The sequence below is a fragment of the Mustela erminea genome, chromosome 17 (genome assembly GCF_009829155.1).
Source record: "Mustela erminea isolate mMusErm1 chromosome 17, mMusErm1.Pri, whole genome shotgun sequence".
NCBI lineage: Eukaryota > Metazoa > Chordata > Mammalia > Carnivora > Mustelidae > Mustela > Mustela erminea.
The window spans coordinates 42,397,383-42,422,133 of NC_045630.1; the positions used below are offsets into that span (position 1 = coordinate 42,397,383).

At 55.4% G+C, this 24,751-nt stretch overlaps 1 protein-coding gene across 10 annotated transcripts in view; it reads left to right on the plus strand.

Annotated features, from left to right (window-relative positions):
* NAV1 (neuron navigator 1) overlaps window positions 1–24,751 on the plus strand; it is a 251,598-nt gene that overhangs the window by 87,988 nt on the left and 138,859 nt on the right. For 8 of the 10 annotated variants that reach the window (XR_004279990.1, XM_032317497.1, XM_032317501.1 and 5 more), the window contains exon 4: window positions 7,933–8,727. The exons of 1 other annotated variant lie outside the window; for it this stretch is intronic. Coding sequence is in view for 8 of the 9 variants with exons in the window: in XM_032317497.1 (XP_032173388.1) it covers window positions 7,933–8,727 (795 nt within the window). In the remaining variant the exon portion in view is untranslated. Of the gene's footprint in view, window positions 1–3,353; window positions 3,442–7,932; window positions 8,728–24,751 lie in introns of those variants that run through there. One more of the 10 variants, XM_032317505.1, reaches the window with a different exon arrangement.

Here is a 24,751-nt window from a genome sequence, read left to right on the forward strand (position 1 = left end):
CTGAAGGGGTCCTGTACTTGGTACTGCCAAGTCCACTGGACATGACCGGGACCCCAGGACAAAGGGCATGAGGCTGAGCGATCAAGGGACTGGTGGTGCTGTAGCTCACCAAGGGAGTAATCCTCTGTTCTTGTCCCCACTCCAGGGCCCTGTGGGCCAGTTTGAATGTGACTGCACTCCTAGACGCCCATGCAGACCTCAGGTGCAGTGGGCATCCAGGTTACAGGGAGCAGGGCTGGGATTAGGCCTGGACCAGAGGACAGGCAGGAAGCATTGGAGGGCAAAGTGGAGCCAGAGCGTGAAGGCCTGGAGTGCTGTGCGGGGTCAGCACTGGCCCCTGTCCCAGCAGGTATCAGACTTGGAGAGCCCTGTCCTGCACCCTGTCCACCTGCGCCCAGCTGGACGTGCTGGGCTTCAGGCTCGGGTCCTGTGTCCTTGTATGACAAGAGGTGACTTCTTGCCTTCCCAGGGTCTACTCTCTGCCCTTCCCATTCCACCGCTGGTAGGCTCATCCTGCTTCTCTCCTGTCCTGTTGGCCTAGAGGCTCAGAGGACCTGCATCCAGGCTGCTGTGAGCTCTGAGGAATGTGGGTTGTAGTTTAGAATGTCTACCCTCCTAGAAGCTCTCCCTGAAACAGTTAGGCCAGAGGGTAGACTAAGGCCTATGATCCCTGGCTCCGCTCCCAGCCTTTGGTTTGCTGAGCCTGATTTCCCCGCAAAGGCAGGCAAATAGCAAATCTCTTTTGAGCCTGCCCTGCTGACCTTGTGGCCCAGAAGAAAAATTCCCAACCCCTGTGCTTGGGAGCCTCCTGGGACCAGAGAGGCTGAGCCAGGGCCTTGCAGAATCCATATTTCTGCCAATGCCCTGGCAAAGCAAAGTAGTCAGTGGATTGGGAGGAAGCAAGTGGATCAATCTGGGAAGACTTCCTGGATGAGGCCCTTGGAGGTATGAGGAAGCTGGTGTGTCCATGTTGGACCACTATGTCTATTGGCCCCTTTTCTTCTGCAGATGGCATCAAAGTGGGGGGGGCTCAGATTCCACATTGCCAGGGAGCCCAGGCTCTGAGGACACCTTGCCCACTCTTGCCTCTGTCTCCCAGAGGTGGAGCAAAACTCTCCACACCACCAAGTAGAGCAGACATAGAGATGTTAGAGGGTTTCAGTTGTGATATGTCCCCGGGTCATTGCCCTGAAAAACTGGAGCTTCCCTTAAAGGGGCAAAGAGAGGGTCTTCTGGCCTCCCTGTGGCCCAGGGCTGCAGAGAAGGAAGCAAAGACCGTTGCTGGGCCCTCGTCCCAGAACCTGGTTCCCGTTCCAGCACACCAGCTGCAGCGTCTCTCACCACGGGGTACTGAGAGGTCACTGCTGTTTACAATCCCCACACATCTGTTCTCAGTCACGCATTCATTCATTTACTTGGTCGTCATTCACCAACTATTTCTGAGAGCCCACTATGTGCAAAGAGCCATGATGGGTTTTGAGAAAAAACTCATAATCAGTAGACCAACCAAAGATGGATCCTTGGGAAAACAAATGAGTGAATGAAAAGTGTTGGCTCTGGATGTTCAGAGGTTATTGAAGTGGTGACAGTGAACCGTGTAGAGAGAGTCAGGGAAGGCGTCCTAGGGGAGGGCCGTTTGGCCTTAGGAAGGGCCGGGAAGAACAGAAAATTCCAGTCCTTTCCCTAAAGCCAACTTCTCCTCAAGTCTTCCTATCTTGACTGATGGCCGGTCCAGTCTGAGAGTTGTCCAGGCCCAAATCCTTGGGGTATGCCCCGTTCTGTCAATCCCGCACACCCACACCTGGTCCATCAGCAAATTCTAACAGCTTCAAAATATAACTAGAATCTGACCACCTTGCACCACTACCAAAGTCACTACCCACTTCCAAGCCACCGTCCTCTCTCACTTCGGTTGTTAGAACTCTTCTGCCCATAAGCCTAGCACGGCAGCCAGAGTGATCCTTTCCAGGGGGAGGCTGGGTCCTGTCACTCCTCTGCTCCCAACTACCAGTGATTCCCATCCTACTCAGAGTAAAAGGCCAAGTCCTTGTCATGACCTAGAAGGCCTTCCATGGGGACCTCATCGCCCGCCACTGTCCCCTCCTTCGTGGGCCTGGCGTACTCTCCCACAGGGCGTTTGCTTGGGCTGTTCCCTTGCCTGGAAATCTTCCCCCAGATACTCATATAAATTGCTCCTTCTCTTCCTTCAGACTTTTACTCAGATGTCACCTTCTTATTAAAGCTTCCTTTGGCCACCATATTGAAAATTCACCCCCTACCACTGGATATTGCATATTCCCTTTCCTGCTCTGTTTACTCCTGAGAACTTTGTAGTGGCTAACATTTCTTTCTCATTTGTTGTCGGTGTCTCCCTTAGACTGGGAGTCCCACAAGGGCAGGGATTTGTGTCTGTCCTCAAGCACTCCTCATAGCTGGCACCTAGCAGGCACTGAACAGGAGATGAGCAGTGGGGAACTGGTCATCTTGGTGGCGGCAGATGGTGCCGAGCACCGGCCATTTCAGCAGCCTCCGGCCTGGCCTTGCGCACATTTTCTGTGCTCAAGAAGTCCCTGCTGATGGGTGGCATGACTTAGGGGAATGACCGGGCAGAGAAAAGGACAGAAGGGTGTGGAGGGCTTTCCACAAAGGCGTAGGTATTGGAATCTGCTAGGGAGATGATGAAGGAATTTCGTTACAGGGATCTGAGGCCAGCGGCTGAAAGAAGGTGCCTGTCACTCATTAGGCCTGGCCCAGGGTGGGTGGGTTGGGCTCGCAGAGCCATGGGACTAGATGCTAGCTCGTGCTCTCCAGATCGTGACTGTGAGCTCAGATATCCAGAAAACTCTTCCTTCTTCCCTGCTCTGACTTGGCCCTTGATGGAGCCAAGTGTGGACTCAACCTGCCTCAGATCCCCTCTTCTCCCAAGGTCGCCTTTCAAGGTCAGTAGAGTGAAGGCTGCCCACCTCTCCTTTCTACATTTTCCTGTCCTCCTCGCTCCCCCACCTAAGGGGGGAGCCTGCAGACCCCCCACAGACAACCTGGGTTGCATCTGTTTCCCAGCACATGGTGTGAGAATGTAAAATCACACAGCATGGCTTTTCCTTGGCTATGTGCCTATGTCTTCATTCCTCAGATGGCTTCAAGTTCTCGGTCAACACATGTGGTCAAATCACTCACCATATCTCATCACAGAAAGTGCCATTGCCTTTGGAGACAGAGGAGTGGGATAGTGAGTGGTTCTGGGGAGCTGGGAATTGGGGACTTTCGTGATATCAAGCCAGCCTCTTTCCCACCTTCTCTTCAGACACGAGCAGAACCCTGTTGCCCTCCATAGGCCACTGACATTACCAGGACCCACTCCCTGCCCAGCCAGGCCTCTCCCTCATCATGTAGGAACTCTCTGGTTGGACCATCCCCAGCCTGTCTGTTCTGTGGCTTGGGGTAAGTGGAAATGGCAGAGTGGGAGGGGCTCGGGGCGGGTTTGGGGATGGTGTGACAGGGCAGGTCCCTCTCTTTTTAGGAATCACTCGAGGAAACATTCTGCACATATTGGCTTTATCGACTGATGCTGGAATGGCTGTTGCCACGGCAGCAGAGGCTCCCACTGCAGTAGAGCATGGTGGGAAACTCAAGAGATGTGAAAGGAATCAAAAAAGAACCAGAGAGAGGGAGAGGTCGCACTAGGGAGCGTCTGAAAGTTCCAGAATGCCAAGATGACTATTTAAAGAGGCTACCACATGGCCACGGCACAGCTCTTTAGAGAGTGGCAGCGGGAAGATGAGCAGAACCCAGTGGATGTGGACAAGGAGGTCCAGCACTCGAGGGGATTAGCACTGAATTAACTCATGAGATGAGCATGGAACGTGTTCTCCATCTCATGAACTGACCGGAGGCCTCTCATGCAGGAGGTGGTTAGAGGGGGGATGGAGAGGGGCTAGTGCCTCTCTTCTGGACCATCCTCTCTCCTCGAAGGAGGCAGAATTTCAGGAGCTGTTTATTGAAGGAAAGGAAAGGAAAGAACTTGGGATTTGGGGCATGGGCTATCCCTGGAGAGGCGGGGCGGAGGGGAAAAAAATGAATAAAGATGGGGAAGAGACAGGGCTTGCGTGCAGGGACCAGTGAGAGCTGGAAGAAAGGAGGGTCAGCTTCTGGGGACAGTGGGCATGCAGGGACAAGGAAGGGCAGGGGGCAGAGCAACAAGTGGAACAGTGCCTAATAGCAATTCTGAAGATTGATTTGACAGGAGCAAACCTGCAAAGCTACCAGAGACGAGAGGCCAAATAAACCTGGGGGAGACAGCGTTGGGTCTGCCAGTGCATACTGGGCAGGACGGACCGCCGTGGAAATGAGGGTTTTCTGCCAGATGGCAGCCAGTTAATTTCTCCTCATCTGCTAAAGAGGAGATGATTTTGTATACAGGAAAGGTACATAGAGACAATAAGCAAGAGCTGCCATACCCTGGTAAATCAGAGAACAAGGATCTCCAGATTCTCAAATTGCTATTTTTAGGAGAGGTGATGTTCCCACATGATTGAATTAGGTGTGTCTGGTGCAAACTGGAGAATGATCTCGGATTAAGGAGGAGGACTTGAGAAGTGATTGTTTGCAGTTTCGTTAAAGGTGGGGGCTGTGGGGGCGCCTGGGTGGCTCAGTGGGTTAAGCCTCTGCCTTCGGCTCAAGTCATGATCTCAGGATCTTGGGATCGAGGCCCGCATGGGGCTCTCTGCTCAGTGGGGGGCCTGCTTCCGCTTCTCTGTCTACTTGTGACCCCCGCCTCAAATAAATAAAATCTTCAAAAAAAGAAAAAAAAAAGGTGGGGGCATTGGGATGGGGGAGGAAGGGCGTGGTTACCCGGACACTTGGCACTTGACAGTCCGTTCCTTGAGCTGGGATCTTGTGTTTGGGCATAAGCATGAGGATCTCATGCTTGCCCAGAGAGAAAATCCCAGGACTGGCTTCACCCTTTGGGTGCTTTCTGTGCCCGGGGAAAGTTCTGGAACGATACTTCCTAAGTCCCTTTAACCAGATCTCCACTGCTTGTCATTTCCTACCTGAGATCTCAAGCCTTGCTTCCAAAACCTGAGTGTCCTAAGTGCTAGACGCAGACTCTGAGGCCCGTCTGCATGTGCCCCCTGGACCTTCTGGTAAAATTTTTGCACCTGACCCTTTCCTCTGCTCCTCTGAGGCAGCAGGGTACAAGGCTGAACAACCTCTTGCTTCCTGCTCTGAACCCTTCTCTGTTTATACTGTTGAGTATTCCAGGAAACCTTCAAGACCTCCTCCACCTGTTCAGCCTGCCAGAACAGTGTCTTACTCCTGCGCTCCCACGTGTCCAGCACCTAGTAAGGAAGTGCCAGACTCTGGGGTTATGACAGTGAATACGACGGCCAGGGTCCGTGCTCTTCAGGGCTTGGTCTCTCTCATGTCACTCCTGAAATGAGTGTACACATACCTGTGTCTCTCTGTGATGAGTGTGTTGGTGTATGTGACATTGCTTTTTCGGTCTCTCTCATGTCACTCCTGAAATGAGTGTACACATACCTGTGTCTGTCTCTCTGTGATGAGTGTGTTGGTGTATGTGACGTTGCTTTTTCACAGTCAGGTTGATTATTTTCCCAGATCTGTGTTGTCTATCTTGTGTTCCCTGTCAGACATCGAATTCCTTGAGCGCAGAAATCTCCATCTTTCTCTGTATCAGCCAAAGCCCAGCCAAGGGCCCATGCTTCTTACCAAACACCCCTTTGCTTGAGAACTGTGTGTTCTTGGTGCTGTGGTCAGCACATCCTCTCGGTGATGATCCCTGCCTTCCAGATGTTTTGGTATCTCAGTCCAGCCCTGGGATTATGGAAGTCAGAGGGCTGGGGACACTACCAGGACGCAAGAGTCATAGAGGGGACAGACCCGGTGTATAGCACTCGGGCCTCCTAATCCACGTTACTAACACAGCTGAGGCCTCTTTTCCCTGTGAGGCACTGAGAGACACAGTAGTGTACCCAGAAAGCTTCAGGGCTGGTGGAGGAGACAGACATGCACACCGATACCTCTCACACCAGGCAGACTGTGATGATTAGCACTAAGAAAGTGGGTGAGCCATGAGAGCCAGGCACAGGGTTCTTCAGATTCTAAAGAGACAGAGAGGAAGCTAGAAAGAGGGAGGTTGGGGATGGGGTGGGCAGATAATCTGATGGTTAGCACATTCTGGCCAAGCGTTCTTGGGGAGCCTGGCTGGCTCAGTTGAAAGAGCTGGCAAATCTTGATCTCAGGGTCATCAGTTCAAGCCCCATGTTGGATGTAGAGATTACTAAAAAAAAATAGATAAACTTAAAAAAAAAAAAAGTTCTTAGGGCTTTACAGTCCACAGTGTGTGGCTCCGTCTGGGGCCCACCTCTTCTGGAGCAAGCTTTGCTGCCAGAGACATCCCCTCTGCTTTCTCCTGTCCCTCATTTTCTTGCCTGAGAACCATTTGCTAAGGCAACTTGGCACTGACCTGGGAGACCATGGGAGAATGAGCAGCGTCGCCCTCTACGGAGAGACAGCCAGAGGCCCACTGCTCTGTCCCTCTTGGCCTCTACCCCTTCCATCCCCATCTTTCTTCCCTGAGTCCAGGTGGGAGGAGGGAGAAAGGCTCGGGAAATTGCTCTGCAGTCCCACTTTAGATCAGGCCTGCAGGAGACCTGTGCTAAGCCTCCAGCTGATTTTCTAGGTTTGACAAAGCGCTTTACAATGCCAAAGCCCTTTTACTCATTAAGCTGGTATTATAACCACTGTTAAGAGAAGAGAGCCAGCCAAAGGGGTGCAGTGACTTTGACAAGGTCAATTAGAATGGGAATCCAATCTCCTGATCCAGGCGGTTGGTCCTTTCCTCCATGCCCTGAGCCCCCTCCCTGGTCAGCCCTGGACCTGTCTCTCCGTGCCACCCCTATCCCATCCCCTTTGCCCTACCCCGGGGAGTATCCCCAACCTCTGGAGGGCAGCCGAGAGCCTCCGAGACTGAAGTACGATGATACTGGGAGTTTCCTGGAGGGAAACCGCCACGGTTTGGAGTGGGGGTGGGGGAACCAGCAAACTGAATAGTAGGCTTCCCCACCCCCTCTCCCAGCATCTCTCCCGGGCCCACGAGCCCACCTGTCCCCCCCGCGTCATGAGCTGCCCTGTCTCGGCCCCTTTTACCTGCATCCCACATCTGCACGACAGATCCTTTTCACTGCCCCCCACACTCTGGGCGCGGCAGAGGGCTACGGTGCCCTCCGAGAACTGGTCCCGCCTCCGCGTGGAAAGCTAGGAGGAAAACTGGTGGGATCCTTTATCTGCCTCCCCGACCCTCTACCCATCCGCCCCTGGAGCTCTGCCGCAGATACCACCCCCCTCCCGAGCCAGAAATAGACACACACTCGCTCTCCCCCACCTCCCTCTCTCGCGCACACTCCTCCCCTCCTCCTGTTTGCTCCTCCGCCTTCCCCTCCCCTCCTTCCTGCGCTCGGAGCTGCAGCCCGCAGCCTCTACTCAAGCTGGCGGGCGGAGTGCCGCGAGGGAGCTGCCGGGCAGTGCTCGGCCAGCGGGACAGACAGGCGGGCAGGCAGAGGGCCGGGACCCGGGCATCGAAGCACCTCTGCGCGCCCGCGGAGCAGCCGGGCTTCCATTCTTCCTTTGATTGATTTCTAAATTTTAATTTGTGTTTTCCCCGCCCCGCCCCTTTTCCTCCGACCCCGCCCCATCGCCCCACGGTTTCCTCGCTCTATCCTTTTCCCCTCTTCCTTCCTTGCGTTTCTTTTCCCTGCGCCCTCGCTTGCCTGTCTCCCTCCTCCCTCGCTGCCCCCCTTCTCTCCCCATCTTCCTCGGTTTCTTCCGTCCTTTCTCTCCCCCTCCCCTCCCCCGCCTCCTCTTCCCTGCGCTCCCGCCCCCCCCCCGCCCCCGCCCCCGCCGTGCCTGCAGACGCGCGGATCGTCCATGCGCTCCTCGCGGGCAGAATGCTGGGCAGCAGCGTCAAGAGCGTGCAGCCCGAGGTGGAGCTGAGCGGCGGCGGCGGCGGGGACGAGGGCGCAGACGAGCCTCGGGGCGCCGGTAGGAAGGCAGCAGCGGCGGACGGCAGAGGTATGCTGCCCAAGCGCGCCAAGGCGCCCGGCGGCGGCAGCGGCATGGCCAAGGCCAGCGCGGCCGAGCTGAAGGTCTTCAAGTCTGGCAGCGTGGACAGCCGAGTCCCCGGCGGGCCTCCCACCTCCAACCTGCGCAAGCAGAAGTCGCTAACCAACCTCTCGTTCCTCACCGACTCGGAGAAAAAGCTGCAGCTCTATGAGCCCGAGTGGAGCGACGATATGGCCAAGGCGCCCAAGGGCTTGGGCAAGGCGGGGTCCAAAGGCCGCGAAGCTCCGCTTATGTCCAAGACGCTGTCCAAGTCGGAGCACTCGCTCTTCCAGGCAAAGGGCAGCCCGGCGGGCGGCGCCAAGACCCCCCTGGCTCCGCTCGCGCCCAGCCTAGGGAAGCCGAGCCGGATCCCGCGCGGCCCCTACGCCGAGGTCAAGCCGCTCAGCAAGGCTCCTGAGGCAGCCGTAAGCGACGATGGCAAGTCAGACGACGAGCTGCTCTCTAGCAAGGCCAAGGCGCAAAAGGGCTCCGGGCCCGTGCCCTCCGCCAAGGGCCAGGAGGAGCGTGCCTTCCTCAAAGTGGACCCCGAGCTCGTGGTGACCGTGCTGGGAGACCTGGAGCAGCTGCTCTTCAGCCAGATGCTGGGTAAGTCCTGCCTTCCCGCCCCACCCCTGCTCTCCTAGCCAGCTGCAAGGGAAGGTGTGAGGAGAGCTCAACCCCCTCTCTTTTCTCCTCCTCCCAGTGGGGCTCTCCAGATTTCGGTCAGGTTGTGAGGGGGCATTGGGCCCAGATGTGCAGGCCTGGCCTCCCTCCAGATGCGCATGGCTAAAGTGCGTCTTCTTAAAGATGTCACCGGGCTGCCCGGGCTCTGCTCTGGCCTGAGGTGAAGCTGGACAATGGCGTGGGGGGGGGTCACAGATATAGCTTCCTGTAATTTTAAAGCCCAGAATCCTAATATGGCAAAATTGGGGACTGATGGAGACCTCAGTGGTATTGTGATCTGTGCTTGGTGAGAGTCCATCCAGCATGGCTAGGGCAGAGTCCAGTGAGAGCCCGGATCTAGAGGACAGATGTGGGGAAGGCAGATGTGAGGGCTGTTTGGCCCCAGAGCAGAGCTGAGGCTCCACTTCCTCTGTGTATCCTCCGTGGGAGCGCGAGTCGGATTTCCCGGGTGTGGGGGTTCTGGCAAGGAGACACGTCTGGGGCCAGGGGGCGGGCGGGCAGCCAGCTGTGCGCATCTGGATGTTCGTCCTGTACCTCGGCCCAGGCCCAGGCCCAAATCCCTACCCCCCAGGTTTTTTACAGAGTGTGGAAAGGTCTGGGGTCTGGCGCAGAGACTCCTGGTTGACGGGGAAGCCTTTGCCCTTTGGCTAATGGAAGCCGAGCGGGCGGGAAGGGAGGAACAAAGCTTGCTCGGGCGGAGGAAGCGCAGAGAGCTGCTCCATTGTTCTCCAAGCCTGAAGAGTCTATGCAAAAAACCCGGAGCGGGCCCCGGAACTGCGCTAGCTTTCCCCGCGGAGAGCCCTCGCCCTGAGAGGGATAGGTCCTGGATGTGCAGGAGGCAGGGCTGCCGCGCCTAGGGAGCCGGCACGGGTCGCGCCGGGGCCACGGGAGGACGGCGGCAAGGCCTGGAGCCCCAGCGGGCCTCCTAGGCTCGGCGGACTTGTTGCGGTGGCTGGGATGTGGGTCCTCCGGCGCCGAGGGACCCGAACCCGAGCTGCCCGGGTACCAGGCAGGCTGCCCGCCCCGCTGGGGGCTGGGAAGGGGCGTGTCCGTGCGCGTGTGAAGGGGCGGGGCCGACGCGGGCTGCGGTCTGAGGACTAGCCCGAGGAGCTGGGGCGGGTAGGTGGATGGAGAATGGGGGTGTTGGACTGGCAGCCCTGGAGAACGCAGAGCTGGAGAAGACTGGTTGGACCTGCTGCTGTCATCCCCGGACCCCAGACCCCGGGGTGGCCAGCATGAGGAACCGCTGACCAGGGCAAGAGCCTTTTGGAGCGTTAGATGGGGAGCCTCTCCTGGCAGGCTACATTTGGGTTTTGCAGCGGCGGTCAGGAGACTGGAGAGGGGCAAAGAGGGGAAAAGCAGCCTTTTCCCTAGGAGAGCCCTTCCTGAAAGCCCCGGCCTCGTCAGGGATAAGGCGGGATTGGGGGTTCGGGGGTGCAGAAGCTGACAGGGCAGCCTCCTGCTGCAAAGGGAGAGTGCCACCCTTTTGCCAGCCATGGCCCTCAAGGAGCTTACAGTCTAATGGGTTGAGACGGACAAGAAATAAAATCATTCCAGACGTCAGGAGGGCTATGGAGAAAATGGAAGGGGACCCTGTGATGGAGGAGGACTGGAAAGGAGAGCTCTTTAAGCTTAAGGAGGTGATAGTTGGATTGTGTCAGAGGCAAGAGGAAGCACAGGGCAGGGCAGGGCAGGCTGGCTGGTGGAGGAACATTCCCCAGGCACTTGGAAGCGAATATGATGGGTGTGGATGGTCCTAGAGGAGAGGAATTGAGTGTCTGACTGTGTCCTGGCGAGGGGAGGGCAGTGTCAGGGACTCAGAAAATTAGAGGGCACAGCTCCCTTTCCAAGGTCAGGGCTTCACTTCTTTGGGATGTCTTAGCTGATCTGGGCTGTCCCCAGACAGGCAAGACCCAGCACCGCCCCAGGACCTGGCTGTCTCCTTAGTTGTTCTTCAAGAGACAGTAACCTCGGAAACCCTGACAGATAGTCTTAGAGCTGGCTGGGGGTGGTAGTGGAGGGCAGGAGATGGGGTTGGGGGAAGCTGAGCTGGGGTCCCTTACTCCTGGTCGGCGGTTGTCATTCCCAAAGCACACTGGGGTCTGGCGCAGTCAGAGGTGTGGCAGCCTCTCAGGAACCTTGGAGATAAGGAGAAAACACCCCCCTACCCCACTTCCCAGTCAGGGAAGTGCAAGGTCAAAAGCACCGAGGGCTTGATTAGAGCCAGCTCGGAATTAGTGATGGAGGCCAGGTTCTGCTTGTGTTCCTAAGTCACTGACTCCATTTGGGAGGCCTAGTTGAGAAAGGGGAGTCAGCAGGTCAGGAGGGGCCGCCGACCTGCCCCGCTGACCCTGCAGAGGGGGCTGAGGGGCTAAGATCTCTGCTGGGGGGAGAGGGTGGAAAGTCTGGCAGACATACTAGATTCTTTGGGGCTGTGAGAACCAAGGTGGGGGTGGGGCGTGTGGATAGGATCTGGGGGGACCGTGCTTGGCATCGCAGGGTGGTGGGGAGGGAAGGGGTGGGAGCTGGTGACCTCAGGCGAAATCTTCTCTTCTGTGTGAAGGTGAGAGTTATTGTAGAGGGTTGAGGAGCCAGGGGACAATAGAGCTGCTCAGTCTTTCCAAACCTGGGAAGGTGTTCCAGGTTGTCAGGACCGGCCTTCACTGGAGAGCAGGGTGGCCTCTGAGAAAAATGGCGGCCTTGATGCCTCAGGATGGTGGCTAAAAACAGAGTATTTGCTCCCTTCCTGGGAAGCTGAGGGTCAAAATTCATGCACTCCTTAGTACCATCCCAGACCCAGGAAGCTGCCAAAACTCAATTTCTGGGGGAAAGGGGATAAGGGAGCCCCAAATAAGAGCTTTTCTGGAATAAAAGAGAAGAGCTGAAATTCAGTCACTCCCTTCTCAGAAATCAGCTGGGACCCAGATGGTTTGGGCAGGCTCCGTGCCCCTTCCCTTGCTTTGGAAGCTGCCAAATAACTAGGGTCCCACCGGGGAACCCTGGAAACTTAGAAGGCTGAAGGGTAAGTGCCCAGGGGAAAATGGGCCAGTTCCAGGAGTCCGATGTCTTTGGACCCTGGCCGATGGTCCACATCAGGCAGTTGGCTCCGAGAGGAAATGTCACCAGACCTGGGCCTGGGGGAGGGTGGGAAGCTGCGGTCCTGAGTTCCCTGTATGGAAGTTCTGAGCTCTGCGACCGCCTCTAGAACCCAGTTTCCCCATTTGTGAATGGAAGAGACCCTCTCATGGCTCTTCCCTACCTATAGTGATGGAAAGGGGGCTGCAGATGAAGGTGGTCAGACCTTGAAAATGTCCCAGGCCATATCAATGCATCATACCATCCCAAACCACACTTTTCTTGCCTCACCAGCCCTGGGCCCAAGGCTCTCAAAGGAAAATCAGTTTGTTGACTCCCCACACATTCAGCATTCCCTTCTTCAACCCTCTAAGTAAAGGGATAGAGTGGAACAACTAAGGCAGTTCAAGGTCAGGATGTCAAGGAACCCAGGTGGCTGGAATTGCTGGTCCCACTTCTTCAAGAAGGTGTCTGGACCGATGGAAGGGGTTGCCATGGCAACAGTGAGGCTCTTGGAGGCTCAGGGCAAACAGAACAGGGTAGGGAAGTCCAGAAGTCATCCATTTCTAAGCCAATTGGTTGATGTTAATTTTAGGGGGGTTGTGGGGGTTACTCTAGAGAATGTGTTCTGGAGTGGTTTAAATTGGGGAAGAGAAGAAATTACTTTTTCTTCAAAGCGCTGGGGGTTCTGGCTGGGTAGAGTAGTTATGGTGAGTTCTCCCGAAAGAGCTGATGCCCAGAGAAGACAGGTGATATGTGCAGGCTCACCTAGGACCCTCACGTCAGAGGCTCCACGCCCAGAGCCACTCCTGAGGCCTTCCCAGGAGTTCCCCAGAGGCCTAGCAGGAACAGGAGGACAAAGCTTGCCTTTAGCCTTCCCCTGGGCCCGGCAGTTCATGGGAGGATGCTCATAGGTCACAGGCAGAAGGAAGGGCTGTGGCAAAGCATGGGGGTCTGAAGGTTAGCATGCATGTGGAGAAACTGGCCTAGAACCTTCCATCTGTAAGGCTTGGAAGGTTCTAGGCCAGTTTCTCCACATGCATTCCTCAAGGTAGCACTGAGGAGAACATTTTTTTTTTTTTCTCGTGTGCTCAGAACTTTTTCTTCTCTGTCCAGGCTTAGTGCTCTCCACGGGCCCCATCCAGGTCATCACACGGCAGCCGCAGCTCTGCCTCTGAGAGATGGATGCATGAGTAGGTCTTGGGGGCAGTTCCTCTGCTCTGGGGAAAAGCAGATAGAGCCGAAGGGCCTGGAGCTAGCTTCTCTGCTTCTCATCTCTCACTCAGGGAGATGCCCTTTCTCATCAGTGGTGGCTCCAACCCCAGGCCATAGGCCCCTTCGAGATGTGGATTGAGTGGGTAACAGGACTAAGTCGCCTGGAATCCTGGGGTATTTCCCCATACTTCCCTCCTTTTCTACACCCCCCCCTTACATACACATACATCTGCTACTGTGGCTACAGCTGCCCCCCTCCCCCCCGCCATGACCTGTCCCCAAACCTAGGTTGCCAACGCCAGATATTTTCTCCTGCTAACTTCCAGTCTTTCTCCTCTCTCGAACTGTCCCTCCGCACACACACACACCCACTCCTCACAGCCTCTGAGCCCAAGTGCTGAAGGTGCAGTTTACTCCTTGGGGCTCAAGTTGCGCCAGTCCTGAGCAGGGGGAGCAGAGCCGCCAGGCTCCCTAACTGCTGCCGATCCATCTCCACAGCTCGCTGCAGTGTCTCCGTGCATGGCCAGAGAAAGAAAAACCGTCTCCTCCCCCACCCTTCCCCGGGATCTCACAGAACCACAGAACGGAAATGTCTAGTTGAGCCACCCACACCTAAAGCTGAAATTAATCCCTCTATAGCATCAGAGGCAGGTGGGTGTTCTGTTTACACACTCCTAGTGACAGAGGGCTCACTACCTTATTTTCCTGGAAAGCACTCATTATCAGAGAGCCTGTTGAGTTAAGAGTTAAGAGTCTTCTTTCTGAGAATTTCCACCCCTGGGTCCAAACCTGCCATTTGGATCCTTACAGGTTAAGCTAGCCTGTCTTTCAGAGGCCTCCTCTTATATTTGAGGTCAGACACCTAGCCATAGTCTTTTTTTCTCAAGATTTTATTTATTTATTTGAGAGAGAGAGAAAGAAGAAGTGGTGGGGAGGGGCAGAGGTGGGGAGAGAAGAGAGAGAGGGAAACACTCTCTTCCCCAAAGAGCAGGAAGCCCGATGCCGGGCTCGATCCCAGGACGCAGAGATCAGTCATGATCCAAGCAAAGGCAGATGCTTAACCGACTGTGCCACCCAGGTGCCCCACCTAGCCATATTCCACCGCATCTTTTCTCCCTTTGTTACCTACTTTCTCCTTCCATTTGTCTTTCCTTTTGGATTAAGACTTGATAGGGAGAAGAGCCAACCCCTTCACCCTGATTGCTGGGCCTAATGGAGTCCTGCTCCCCACCTGCTCCGCACCCCCACCTGCTCCTAATGTCTGCATCTCAGCACCTGGCGGAGTGTTCTCTGGGTCCAACCTGGCCTCCTCCCCACAGCCTCCTCTCGCTGCCTGGAATCCCTGCGCCAGCCAGCGGGGAGGGGAAACGGCCGCCGCCTGGTTCTGATTTGCGATGGCTGACCTCCTCCCACACCCTGTTTGGATTACCCAGATGCGTTTGAAGTCCCTGGAGCCTGCAGCCTTCCCTCTCTTGCACAGGAAGGGCCGGGGGGCCAGGCGCAGCTCGCTGGCCCTGAGTGGGCACGCTCTGTCCATAGAAGCCATTGGAATGCTGTCCATAGAAGCCCTTGGAATGCTGTGGTCAGCCCTCCGCGCAGACACCATGTCCCACACCTTCCCTCGAGTTGCTTTTGGGGACCGGGCCTCCTGAGACAAAACAAGGGCCCTCAGGGTTCCATTCTGCCTCGTTGGGTGCACACAGGTCTCTGCTGCCTTCTGACCAGCAGAGATCAAGGGGGAGACTGGGAAGGCGCCCCCGAGCTGTTTGTTTCCCGGCTGGAGGCTGAGGGAGGAGTAGCCTTGTGCCAAGGGAGTGTCCGGCACGGTCACTGCCATGGCAAAGTGTGGGCACAGCACGAGTGGCTGGAATAAGGGGTGGGTCAGGGCTTCTCATCTTTTATCAGGACCTACGCCTCCGGCAGGAGGAGGGGCAGATTGCAGAGATTGGGAGCAAAGTGGAGGAGAATGGGGAGCCAGCTGGAGCCCCCAGACTTCTATGGCGTGTTGCAGTGCTGTGGTGGTGGGTGGGGGTGTGGGAGAGTGTGGAGCCCAGCCCAGTGGCAGGCTGCAGGTTCACCCTGAAAGCTTTGGCTCCAGCAGGTCCCAGGGTCTGGCTGCCAGCTCTGTTGTTCATCATGCGTTAGACCCACAGTTGTCCAAGCCAAACCTCAGCAAGGCCGCCAGGGCTCCCAGGGGCTGGGCCTGGGCCTGGGCCTGAGCCTGGGCCTGGACCTGGGCCGTGGTCGAGTCTATTTTAGACATCTCAATGACATGCTTCAGGGCCACTGGAGTGGGCGCGTTCTCCGCAGCCCTCTAATTTCTGGGCCGTAGCTCTCGCTCTGGACTTGGGGTGCTCACTCTTATGCCCTGAGGATGTGGAAACCAAAAGCAGGCACAGCCCAGAAGACCCAAGGGATGCTGTCAGTGCTGCCCGTGTTGGTCCCCAGGGAAGCCGGGTCGCCTCGTGGGTATCCAGTTGGGGTGTCATCACGGATGATCTGGTCTGGGAGGTAGAGTGATGTCCTAAGACCCAGATGTACATTTGGGTCATTACAGACATTTGGGTCTTTACTTTACAGCTGGCTGTAAATGGGAACCTCGGGCTGGGTAGGAGTGTAGTGAGTGTCGAAGGAGCAAGGCTTGGGTGAGTGTGCGGAGGTACTGGGTTCATAGGATATATGAACTGGATTCATAGGGTGTATGGCAGACGGCGTTAACCCTAAGAACGTAGGTGAGGTTGGGAGGCAGGGTGTGAACACTGGATGCCCAGGAGTTAATGGGGGTCCAGTGGAACTGTCACTGGGGTCCGGCAAATGTGCACAGACTAAAGGTACGTTTGTGTGCTTGTGTTGTGTGTATGCGGGAATTGGACAGGTTTGAAAGAGTCTGAGATATGACCAGGGTGGAATGATTTCCCTCAAAAGGACCCCCAGGCAGAGGCTACAGGGGTTTGGTCTCCTTGGCTTCTCTCCCAGAAGGGCACTATGAGCGCTGGGGGCTCCTCAGACTCGTCGGACACAGGCTCCCTTTGCCCTTGATGACTCACTAAACAGGCCTTTCCCTTTTGGGGAAGCTGGCAGCCACCCAGGAGGCCTTGGCTTTTCTCTGCAAGCTCCAGAAGCTGCCACGGGGCTTAGGGCTCCCACCATCCCAAGCTGAGGAGCTGCCTCCCAGGAGATCTGAGACCTGACTCTGCTGGGGGAGCAAGTAGGCCCAGAGAGGACAGTAATCTAACGGCAGTAACACGTATCCAACACTTGGCGTATAAGAGGCATTGTTCTTGTTCCTGATGTGCAGTAAGTCAGTGCTCGCAATCCTCCCGCCATCCTGGTACTTACTAATGAGGAAACTGAGGCACCGAACTGTAGGGAATCTGCCCAAAGCTAGTGGAGCAAGTGAGCAGCAGAGCCAGGATTGGAACTTAACCCCTGCGACACTGCTGCTTCCAGGAGCCCCGAGACCCCCATCCCCAGCCCCCCTGCAGCTGCGTTTGATTCCAGTGAGTTCAGAATTAACCTCTCAAGTGTTCCCTCTGGACAAAGCTCTGTGCCCCTGAGATTGAGGCTCTGGGCACTGCCTCCTAGCTTCTGACAGGCTAGATGAGGAGGCGAGAAGGACTGCACTCATTCCCGTGCCGGGCCGTGGTTGCAGGTGCTGTGACCAAGTATGGAAGGGCTAAGGGGAGCAAGAGTCCATACGTGGGGCAAGGGTGCATGCACTGGGGCAGCGGGCGAGGAGGGGAAGCTCTGGAGTAGTGATGTGGTTTCAGAGGTTGGGATCCCAGCAGCACAGATGGGAGGGACCAGAAGGTACAAGGAGGAGGTGAATGAGGGGTTTGATCATGGGGTCCTGTCTGCTGGAGGAGAGGTGGCACAGGAAGTAAGAGAGGGAATGAGCCTGGGCAACCAAGAGCAAATGGACAGGGGCATGATGGACCCAAGTGGACGGCACTGGGGCTCCACTGTAAGCTCTGGGCGACATTTAAACAGAGGGGAGCAGCAAGGGTTTGCCCCGAAGGATCCCCAAAGGAATCCAGTGCCCGTTGGTACTTTGGAGAGGCTGCTGATTGATGAGATCAGCCAGCCCGGGGGCTTCTAAAGTTCTGAATCTGTTTGCTTAAGTGAAGATTGCCCTTGCTCCCTCTGCAGAGAGAGAGGACGTCTAGGTGCCCAGAGGTGGTCCCTTTGATTAGCAGCTGCTCTAGCCCACCCAGGGATTAGCACAGCACCCCTCACCCCAGCCCTGGGGAGTGCCCACAGCAAGGCCCGAACCAGACTATACACACAGGACCAGTGCAAAACCCACCCTGAGAGTGGGCGTAAGTAGTGTGGGGGCCACATTTCAGCTCCTAGCTCACTTGTCCCATCCAGGATGCCTTCCTGAAGGAGTTGGAAGTTGGGGAGCTATTTAAAGGAATCAAACGCTTGGCACAAGGGAAGATGCTTTCCCGTCATCCCGCCTTGCTTGGATGGAGTGGGAGGACTGGATTAGGACTAGCTGGCTTGGGAGCCCTTGGAGCAGATGGTCCTTCAGGGAGTGAAGGGAACAGCACCCCCCCCCACTGTAGGGTAGAAGGGACCCTAGGGAATGAGGGTGCCCTGGTGAAGGCTTAGGAACCTTAACCCTACACTCAAATCGTCACCTTCCTCTGTTCTTCACGATGCTGCCAGATTGTTCCAGTTGCCATGTCCTGGACGTTGCCATGGGGTTCTGTTGTTGCAGGAGCTAGGGTTTTCTGTCATAGAGGACTTGGTTTTGTCCTAGAATCTGGGCATCCCCAAGAGGTGTGATCCTGGAATTCAGGGGTTGCCTGAGTGTGTATGTGGATCCTGTCCTGCATGGATGCTCCGTGGCCCTGATGGTGACGTGGTGTCCACGAGTTGCCGCCGTGCTCACTGCTTGGCCTCCCTGTCATCTTGCCCCTGCTGCAGCAACTGGATAGGGGTTATGGCAGCAGAGAAGGCAGCAGTGGGGCAGGGAGACAGGCCAGGGCTGCTGTGAAGGACAGCAGCCACCACCTTGGGTGCAGGGACAAGGCTCGGTCCCTGAGCTGCCTGACACCCCACCCACCCAGTGGCAGGCAGAGTGGAAAGGCTGCCCCTGCTCTCGCTGCCACCCCGAAGCCCAGGAATGGTGGGGTAAGGCTGCCCTGCTTGGCACCCTCAGCTAAGCTGGTGGTTTGGGGGCCTCCAAGGGCCTGGCTGCAGGGTTTGGACTCCCTAGAAGGAAGTTCTCAGTGCCTGAGACTTTAATCAAGGCTTTGGACTCTGCAGGAAGGTCAGAAACCTTCATCCTGAGGGTCCCTGGTGGACCATTGAACATTCACAGACCCGGAGTCACTGGAGATTAGCAAAATCGTGACGTCTATTGAGCACTTACTTTTTGCCAGCTCGGCTGAGGGCTTGGCTTGTATAAATCCATTTCAGGGGCACCTGGGTGGCTCAGTGGGTTAAAGCCTCTGCCTTCGGCTCAGATCATGATCCCACGGTCCTGGGATCAAGCCCCGCATCAGGCTCTCTGCTCAGTGGGGAGCCTGCTTTCTCAACTCTCTCTCTGTCTGCCTCTCCGCCTACTTGTGATCTCTCTCTCTCTATAAAATAAATAAAATCTTAAAAAAAAAAAAAACATTTTATCCTCACAATGAGATATTAATCAAGGGTCACATGCGAAATATTTCACAACTCTTGCAGGCTACAGAACCGGAGGAATCCCGGGGGCCCTCCACTATGCCAGATGTTAACTTTGTGGATGCCAAATGTGGAAGTCCCAGAGGAAGGGACCGCGAGATCAGGGTGGCAGGAGGAGCACCTGAGGGCCCAAGGAAGCACTTTCTTTGCCTACTGGTACGGAAGTGTTTCGTGTTTTTTACCAGCCAGTGCTGTATGCCCCTCCTGATGCATTTCTGTAGACTGACCACCCAACTCTTGCACAAGACTGAAGTATGCGGAAACTTAGAGGAGTCAAGGGAGGCCACATGGCTTGTCCGAGGTCACTTGGCAAGTTCATGGTGAAGCTAAGAGTCAGATGAGGCTTGATCCAGACTCATCCATTTCACCATAGGCTCCACTGCCTCTTGCACAAGAAGTAGCATCTTTTTGCTTCCCATGTGCTCCAGACATTCTAGAACCTTTAGGCCGAACCAACCTTGCCGTGGTCCTGAGAGCCCAGGTCTGTAACAATGCGTTCCTTCCGGCCTCAGCAAATATTCCTCAGGTGCCACCTGTTTGCCAGCCCCTGCTGCCCAAGGCTCTCTCTGTCTAGTCCAGGAAGCAGAGCGCAGGCGGGCAATTGTAATACAGCGTGTGGCCTGGGCTGTGGCCAGGGCTGTGGCCAGGAGCTGCAGGGAGAAGGCTTCCTGATGGGACATGAAGGATCAGGCCTGAGTTAGCCATGCTGAGGATGACCAGAATGATCGGGAACAATCAGGGCCTCAGAATGTCAGCCTAGGATAAGCCCTTCCTCTGGTCCCTCCCAGTGTGAATCCTGGATCTGGCACTCTTTTTTTAAAAAGGTGTTATTTATTTATTTATTTATTTATTTATTTATTTGAAAGAGAGTGAGAGAGTTCGAGCACAAGCGGGAGGAAGGGCAGGGGGAGAGGGAGAAGAGCACTCCCTGCTGAGCAGGGAGCCTGACATGGGGGCTTGATCCCAGGGCCCTGGGATCATGACCCCAGCCGAAGGCAGAGGCTTTAACCAGCTGAGCTACCCAGGCGCCCCTTAGGTCCTCGGTTGTAACACAGGGCTCAGTCTCCGCAGCTCCCAGCTCTGGGAGGATTCCTGGAGGGCGGCACAGATGGGAAAGGGCCGCCCCATGGCTGCTTTTGGCAGATTCAGCCCTATCTGCATCTCAGGGCACAGCTGCTCCTTCCCTCTCTTGTTCCCCTTTGCCCAGTAGCCTCTGATTTCTAGATTTAATTTTCCAGAGTGCTGCCTCTTGGGGGTGGGGGATTAGCTACATGGAAGACCCAAGGACTCTATTATTTATTTGTATTATAACATCTATCTAATACCTATCATTTTTTATGTATCTATAATGTCTATCATATCTATCTATCTAATAATAACATCCATCATTTATTACATGTTATGTATCAGGCATTGTTTTAAGCACTTTATGTGTATATATATATATATATATATTTTTTTTTAAAGATTTTATTTATTTATTTGACAGAGAGATCACAAGTAGGCAGAGAGGCAGGCAGAGAGAGAGGGGGGAGTAGGCTCCCTGCTAAGCAGAGGGGCTCGATCCCAAGACCCTGAGACCATGACCTAGGCCGAAGGCAGAGGCCCAACCCAATAAGCCACCCAGGTGCCCCGCACTTTACATATATTAATTCATTGAGTCACCTAGAACAACCTGGGGAGTTAGGTGCTATTTTTAATCCCATTTTATTGATGAGGAAACTGAGAGGTTAAGTAACTTCCCCAGAATCACACAACCAGGAAATGGGGGTAACCTGGTTGTGACCCCTGGGTGAATGGGGAGTGGTGTAGTTCATGCACCTACCATCTTAAGCACAGTCCTCCAGGGCCTCCCATCAGTGGAGAACACCGGCTGGCAAAGTCCACAGGCCCAGCGAACCCTCCTGGGCAGCTGCCCAGGTCCTTAATTCCAAAGTGTTCTCCATTCTGATGTCTCCTCTGAAAGAGCAGTGGCTCCGGGAGCTAAGAGCCAAGCACATTCCCTGGACCGTCTTGGGGCCTCACTGCCAGGCTGAGGACAGTGGGTAGAGTCTGTGGTTGATACGCTTTCTTGCTTTCACTTCTGTGTTCATTCCTCCACCCTGCGTACCTGTTCTGACAGTCTGGAATGACCAGCACGTCGGGTGACAGGGGACAGATACACATCCAGACTCTGGTGGCCTGACCCGGAGCCCTGCGTATCTCTGGGACCTTGCCTCCTTGGGAGGGTTTCAGGTAAACTCTGATGCCTGCTAACTGGCTGTCCTTAGCACTCTTTGAGCCTGTTTCTTGTCTGTAGAATGGGGCTTGTGACCCCCTGCGTGGGGGGTGATTGTGAAGATTAATCAGAAGAGAGTAGGGAGCACCTGGTATGCCACAGATGATCAGTAGGGTTGGCACTCTTGCCCCCTCCCCTGCAGGCTTCCAGATCCCCTGGCCTTCCTCATCCTGATCACCCTGGCTCTGCAGACTCCAGTGTTACCCGGGCTTCCAGTGGCTTCATTCACGGATTGGCTCGTTATTGACCCTGTTTCAGTTCAGCTCTGATATGTTCATTCAGACTCTTGGTTGTACCTGTGGAAGCCCCCTGGAGGCAGCTTAAGCTAAAGGAGGAGTTTATTATAGGACATGACACAGAGCTGGCTTGCAGGGATCAGCCACACATCTGATTCAGCTCCTTTCGTACCGTGGACCGGCATTTCTGCCCCCTGCCCACGTGGTGGAGTGTGGATGCCCACGGCGCCACGCCTTCCCCGTCCAAGACATCAGTCTACCCTGGGGGGCGTGGGGGTGGGCTCTGACTGACCATCCCAAGGAGACAGGAGAAGCACGTTGGCTTTGTCCAAAGTTTTTAGGGTAATACATCAGCCTGGTGGTTGTTTATAGACTTTGATGAAAATAGAAACACTATGAACTGGAAGCAGATTTGAAGAAGGTAGTCAGAGGTTGTTCAAGTTCATTACCCACCCCTAGTCCTTAACGCAGAGCCTGGATTCCATCTAGAGTGGAGTGAAACTGACAATGTCCTCACCTCTGGGTAGGGAAGGGGACTCAGATCTGACCCATAGCATTACCCTTGGTGTGTACATCCCCTCTACACCTAGGGTCCTTGGAAACTGTCCTGCCCTGTCTCCGATCCCTGCATTGGCTCACAACTCCACTGGTGGTCCTTGAAAGGTCCTTCCAGGGCTGAAGCATGAAATCCACCCCAGTGGCTGGTTAACACACAGCGGGGAGGACATCTCGGAGTGGGGGATGAGGCCAAGACATCTCGGCTCCTTCCCTTATCTCAAAGGAGAACAGATGGGTGGGTTTGATGGTGACCCATTACTTCCACAAGCATGAGGTTGGGGCCAGAGTGCTGGGGTGAGGGGAGGCCCCGGCTTTACCTTAGGGGTGGGATGTCCAATGGGGGGATGTGAAGGGATTTGCCACAGAGGCACCAGCCCTGCTTCTGAGCCAGAGGAGCCCATTCCGGCCTGGGGCTGGATTTCTGCCATTTTCCCACAGGCTGCATAGAGATTGGGTTTCCTCCTGAAACTGTATCTCTGAATCACAATCATGAAGTTCCCAGCTTCTCAACTCAAGCTGTTTGCAGCAGCTCTGTATACCCTAAGCCATCACTCTTACTCTCTTAGGGTCCTGGGAGAAAGCACACAGAATATAGTGGCCAAATGCACAGAGTATGAGTCAGCCTTGAGTTCAGATCCTGCCTTTGTATTACCCAGCCTTGAGACCCGGGCTGATTTAGCCTTTCTGAGGGGCAGTTTCTTCACTTGTTAAATACGTCACAAGAGCTGTCTCATAAGATTGCCACGGAGGGTTAGTGAGCTAGTGTCCATAATTAGCTCGCTGAGCGCTATGCCTGGCCCTTGTAGACAGTAAATGATGGCTTAGTTGCAGTATTTCATTGTTGCCCATCTGCCCCCACTATAGGAGGTTGTAGAGGAAGGAGACATGGCCCCTGTCCTCTGGGAGCCCCTAGTCTGATGGGGAGACAGGGGCTTTGCCCTCAGGAGCCCCCATCCTGCAGGGGGAGACTCAGCCCTATGCTCAAGGACCCACCAGTCAGGTGGAGGAAACATGGGTAGCCCTCAGGGAACTTCCCTTCTGGTGGGGGAGAGCAGCCCTTGTGCCCTGGAGCCCCCAGGTGGTTTGTCCTTGGATCCCAGTGCTTCCCTGGGCCCTTCCTCCCGAGGCCTAGCATGCCCTCAGCTGCCCCCTTTACCCTGAGCCTGCCTCCAGCCTCACCTGCTCCCTTCCCCCTGCAGCCAGGCCCATCCTCTCCAGGGTGCCCCCTTTTCTCCTTTTGGGGTCCTGGGGCCCCGCCTCTGTCGTGCCGCCTCATCCCCACGGAGTTCACCAGATGACTCATTTGTAGGTCTTTTCTGTGTGTGCTGAGCAAGTTGTCAAGAAGCCTCTCCCCCAGGATGCTCGTTTCTCTCCAAACACCGCCCAAACTGCAGACACAAAAATTAGACATGTCAGTTTGCATGCCGTCTGCCTTAAATTTGCATTTGATTAAAAGACGCCAGCATCCTCCCACCCACAGTTCTTCCTTCCCGACCTTCCCCTCTCTGAAGTGCACCCCCCCCCCTCCATTCTCCCAACCCTCTCCTTCTGCTGTGCCCAGGGCGTCGTCCTCTGGCTGGGCCCCTCTGCCGCACCTCGGCCGCCGCCACAGAGCCGCGTGATACTCTGCACCTCTTGCCCCTTTCCCGGGGTCAGCTCTGCACAGTTTGCCCAGGTACAGCCTGTCCCCATTGTGCCTGCAACACTGTCTGTTCCTGGAGCTCATTGTCAGGAGTTCAGCTGCCGGTTTAGAAATCAGATGCCTGTGGCTGGGGAGCCCATCGTGGGGGGAGGGGAGGGTCATGTGCGCCCTCCATCTCCGTTCCCGCCTGTTACCAGCACCATCCTGGGCAGGAAACCGCCAGGCGGAGAATAGCTTTGGAAAAGCCTTCTCCTCCCCTCCAGTCTCTGTCTCTGGAAGGACGAGGGGATAAGGGCATGAGCCCTCTGTCTTGCCCTTCCCTCCTAAGGACAGCCAGGTCACCATCACTCCTTCCTTAGCTCAGAGACCGGGGCGGCTCCCGGAGGGTGCTCAGAACTCCTGGCTTCTTTTCTGCAGTCACACTGGGGGAGAATCTTCATTAAAAGGCCAGAATGGCCTGTGCCTCCTGCCCGTTCCCAGCCTGAGAGCAAACCTGCTGACTTTTGGAGTTTCTGCCGTCAACGTGGCAAACACACTCCTCTCTCAGTTAACTGTGCCAATGCAGAAGCTTTAAAAAAAAAAAAAAAAAAAAAAAATCCATTCCATCTGCCTTGAGCTACTCTCCTTGAGATTTTGGGGATAACAGTTTTACTTTTCTGGTTTCTTTTGATCCCTTTGGACTAAAATTGGCATCCGTTTCAGTTCCTCAAACTGCTGTGAGGGAGCAGGGAGCTCTGAGTGGGCAGGCAAAGGGCCAAGGCCACGCCTCACAGGTAAGTCCCATGAGAATAGGGATCTGAGGCCGGAGGGAAACGTTCGCAGAGCTGAGGGAAGGGGCTCTAGATTCCCACCTCTGCCCAGACACGCCACCTTCCTGAGCCCTTCATTCCCAGCTCCCGGGCTCCTTAGGTCTGCCCGTGGCGAAGGCTGAGGGGGCAAGCATCGCTTTATCTCTTGCTTCCTCCTCACTTCTAGGCTCCTGTGTGTTCAGGGAATGCAAACTGACACTAGCATCAGCCGGAGCCAGACATAATTGGAAGGGAATCTGTCCCCACACCCACTCTTGTCTTGCCTCCCTCCCTACCAAAAAAAAAAAAAAAAAAATTATATATTATCTCCAGCAGCTCTGAGTGTAGGAAACATAAGTCTGGGAGAAAAGACAGATGGGGTGGGGGATGGTGTGTGAGGGCGGTGGAGCAACTGTCCTTTATATCCACGGAGGAGAGATCAGGAGAAAAATGGTAGTAGCAAGAA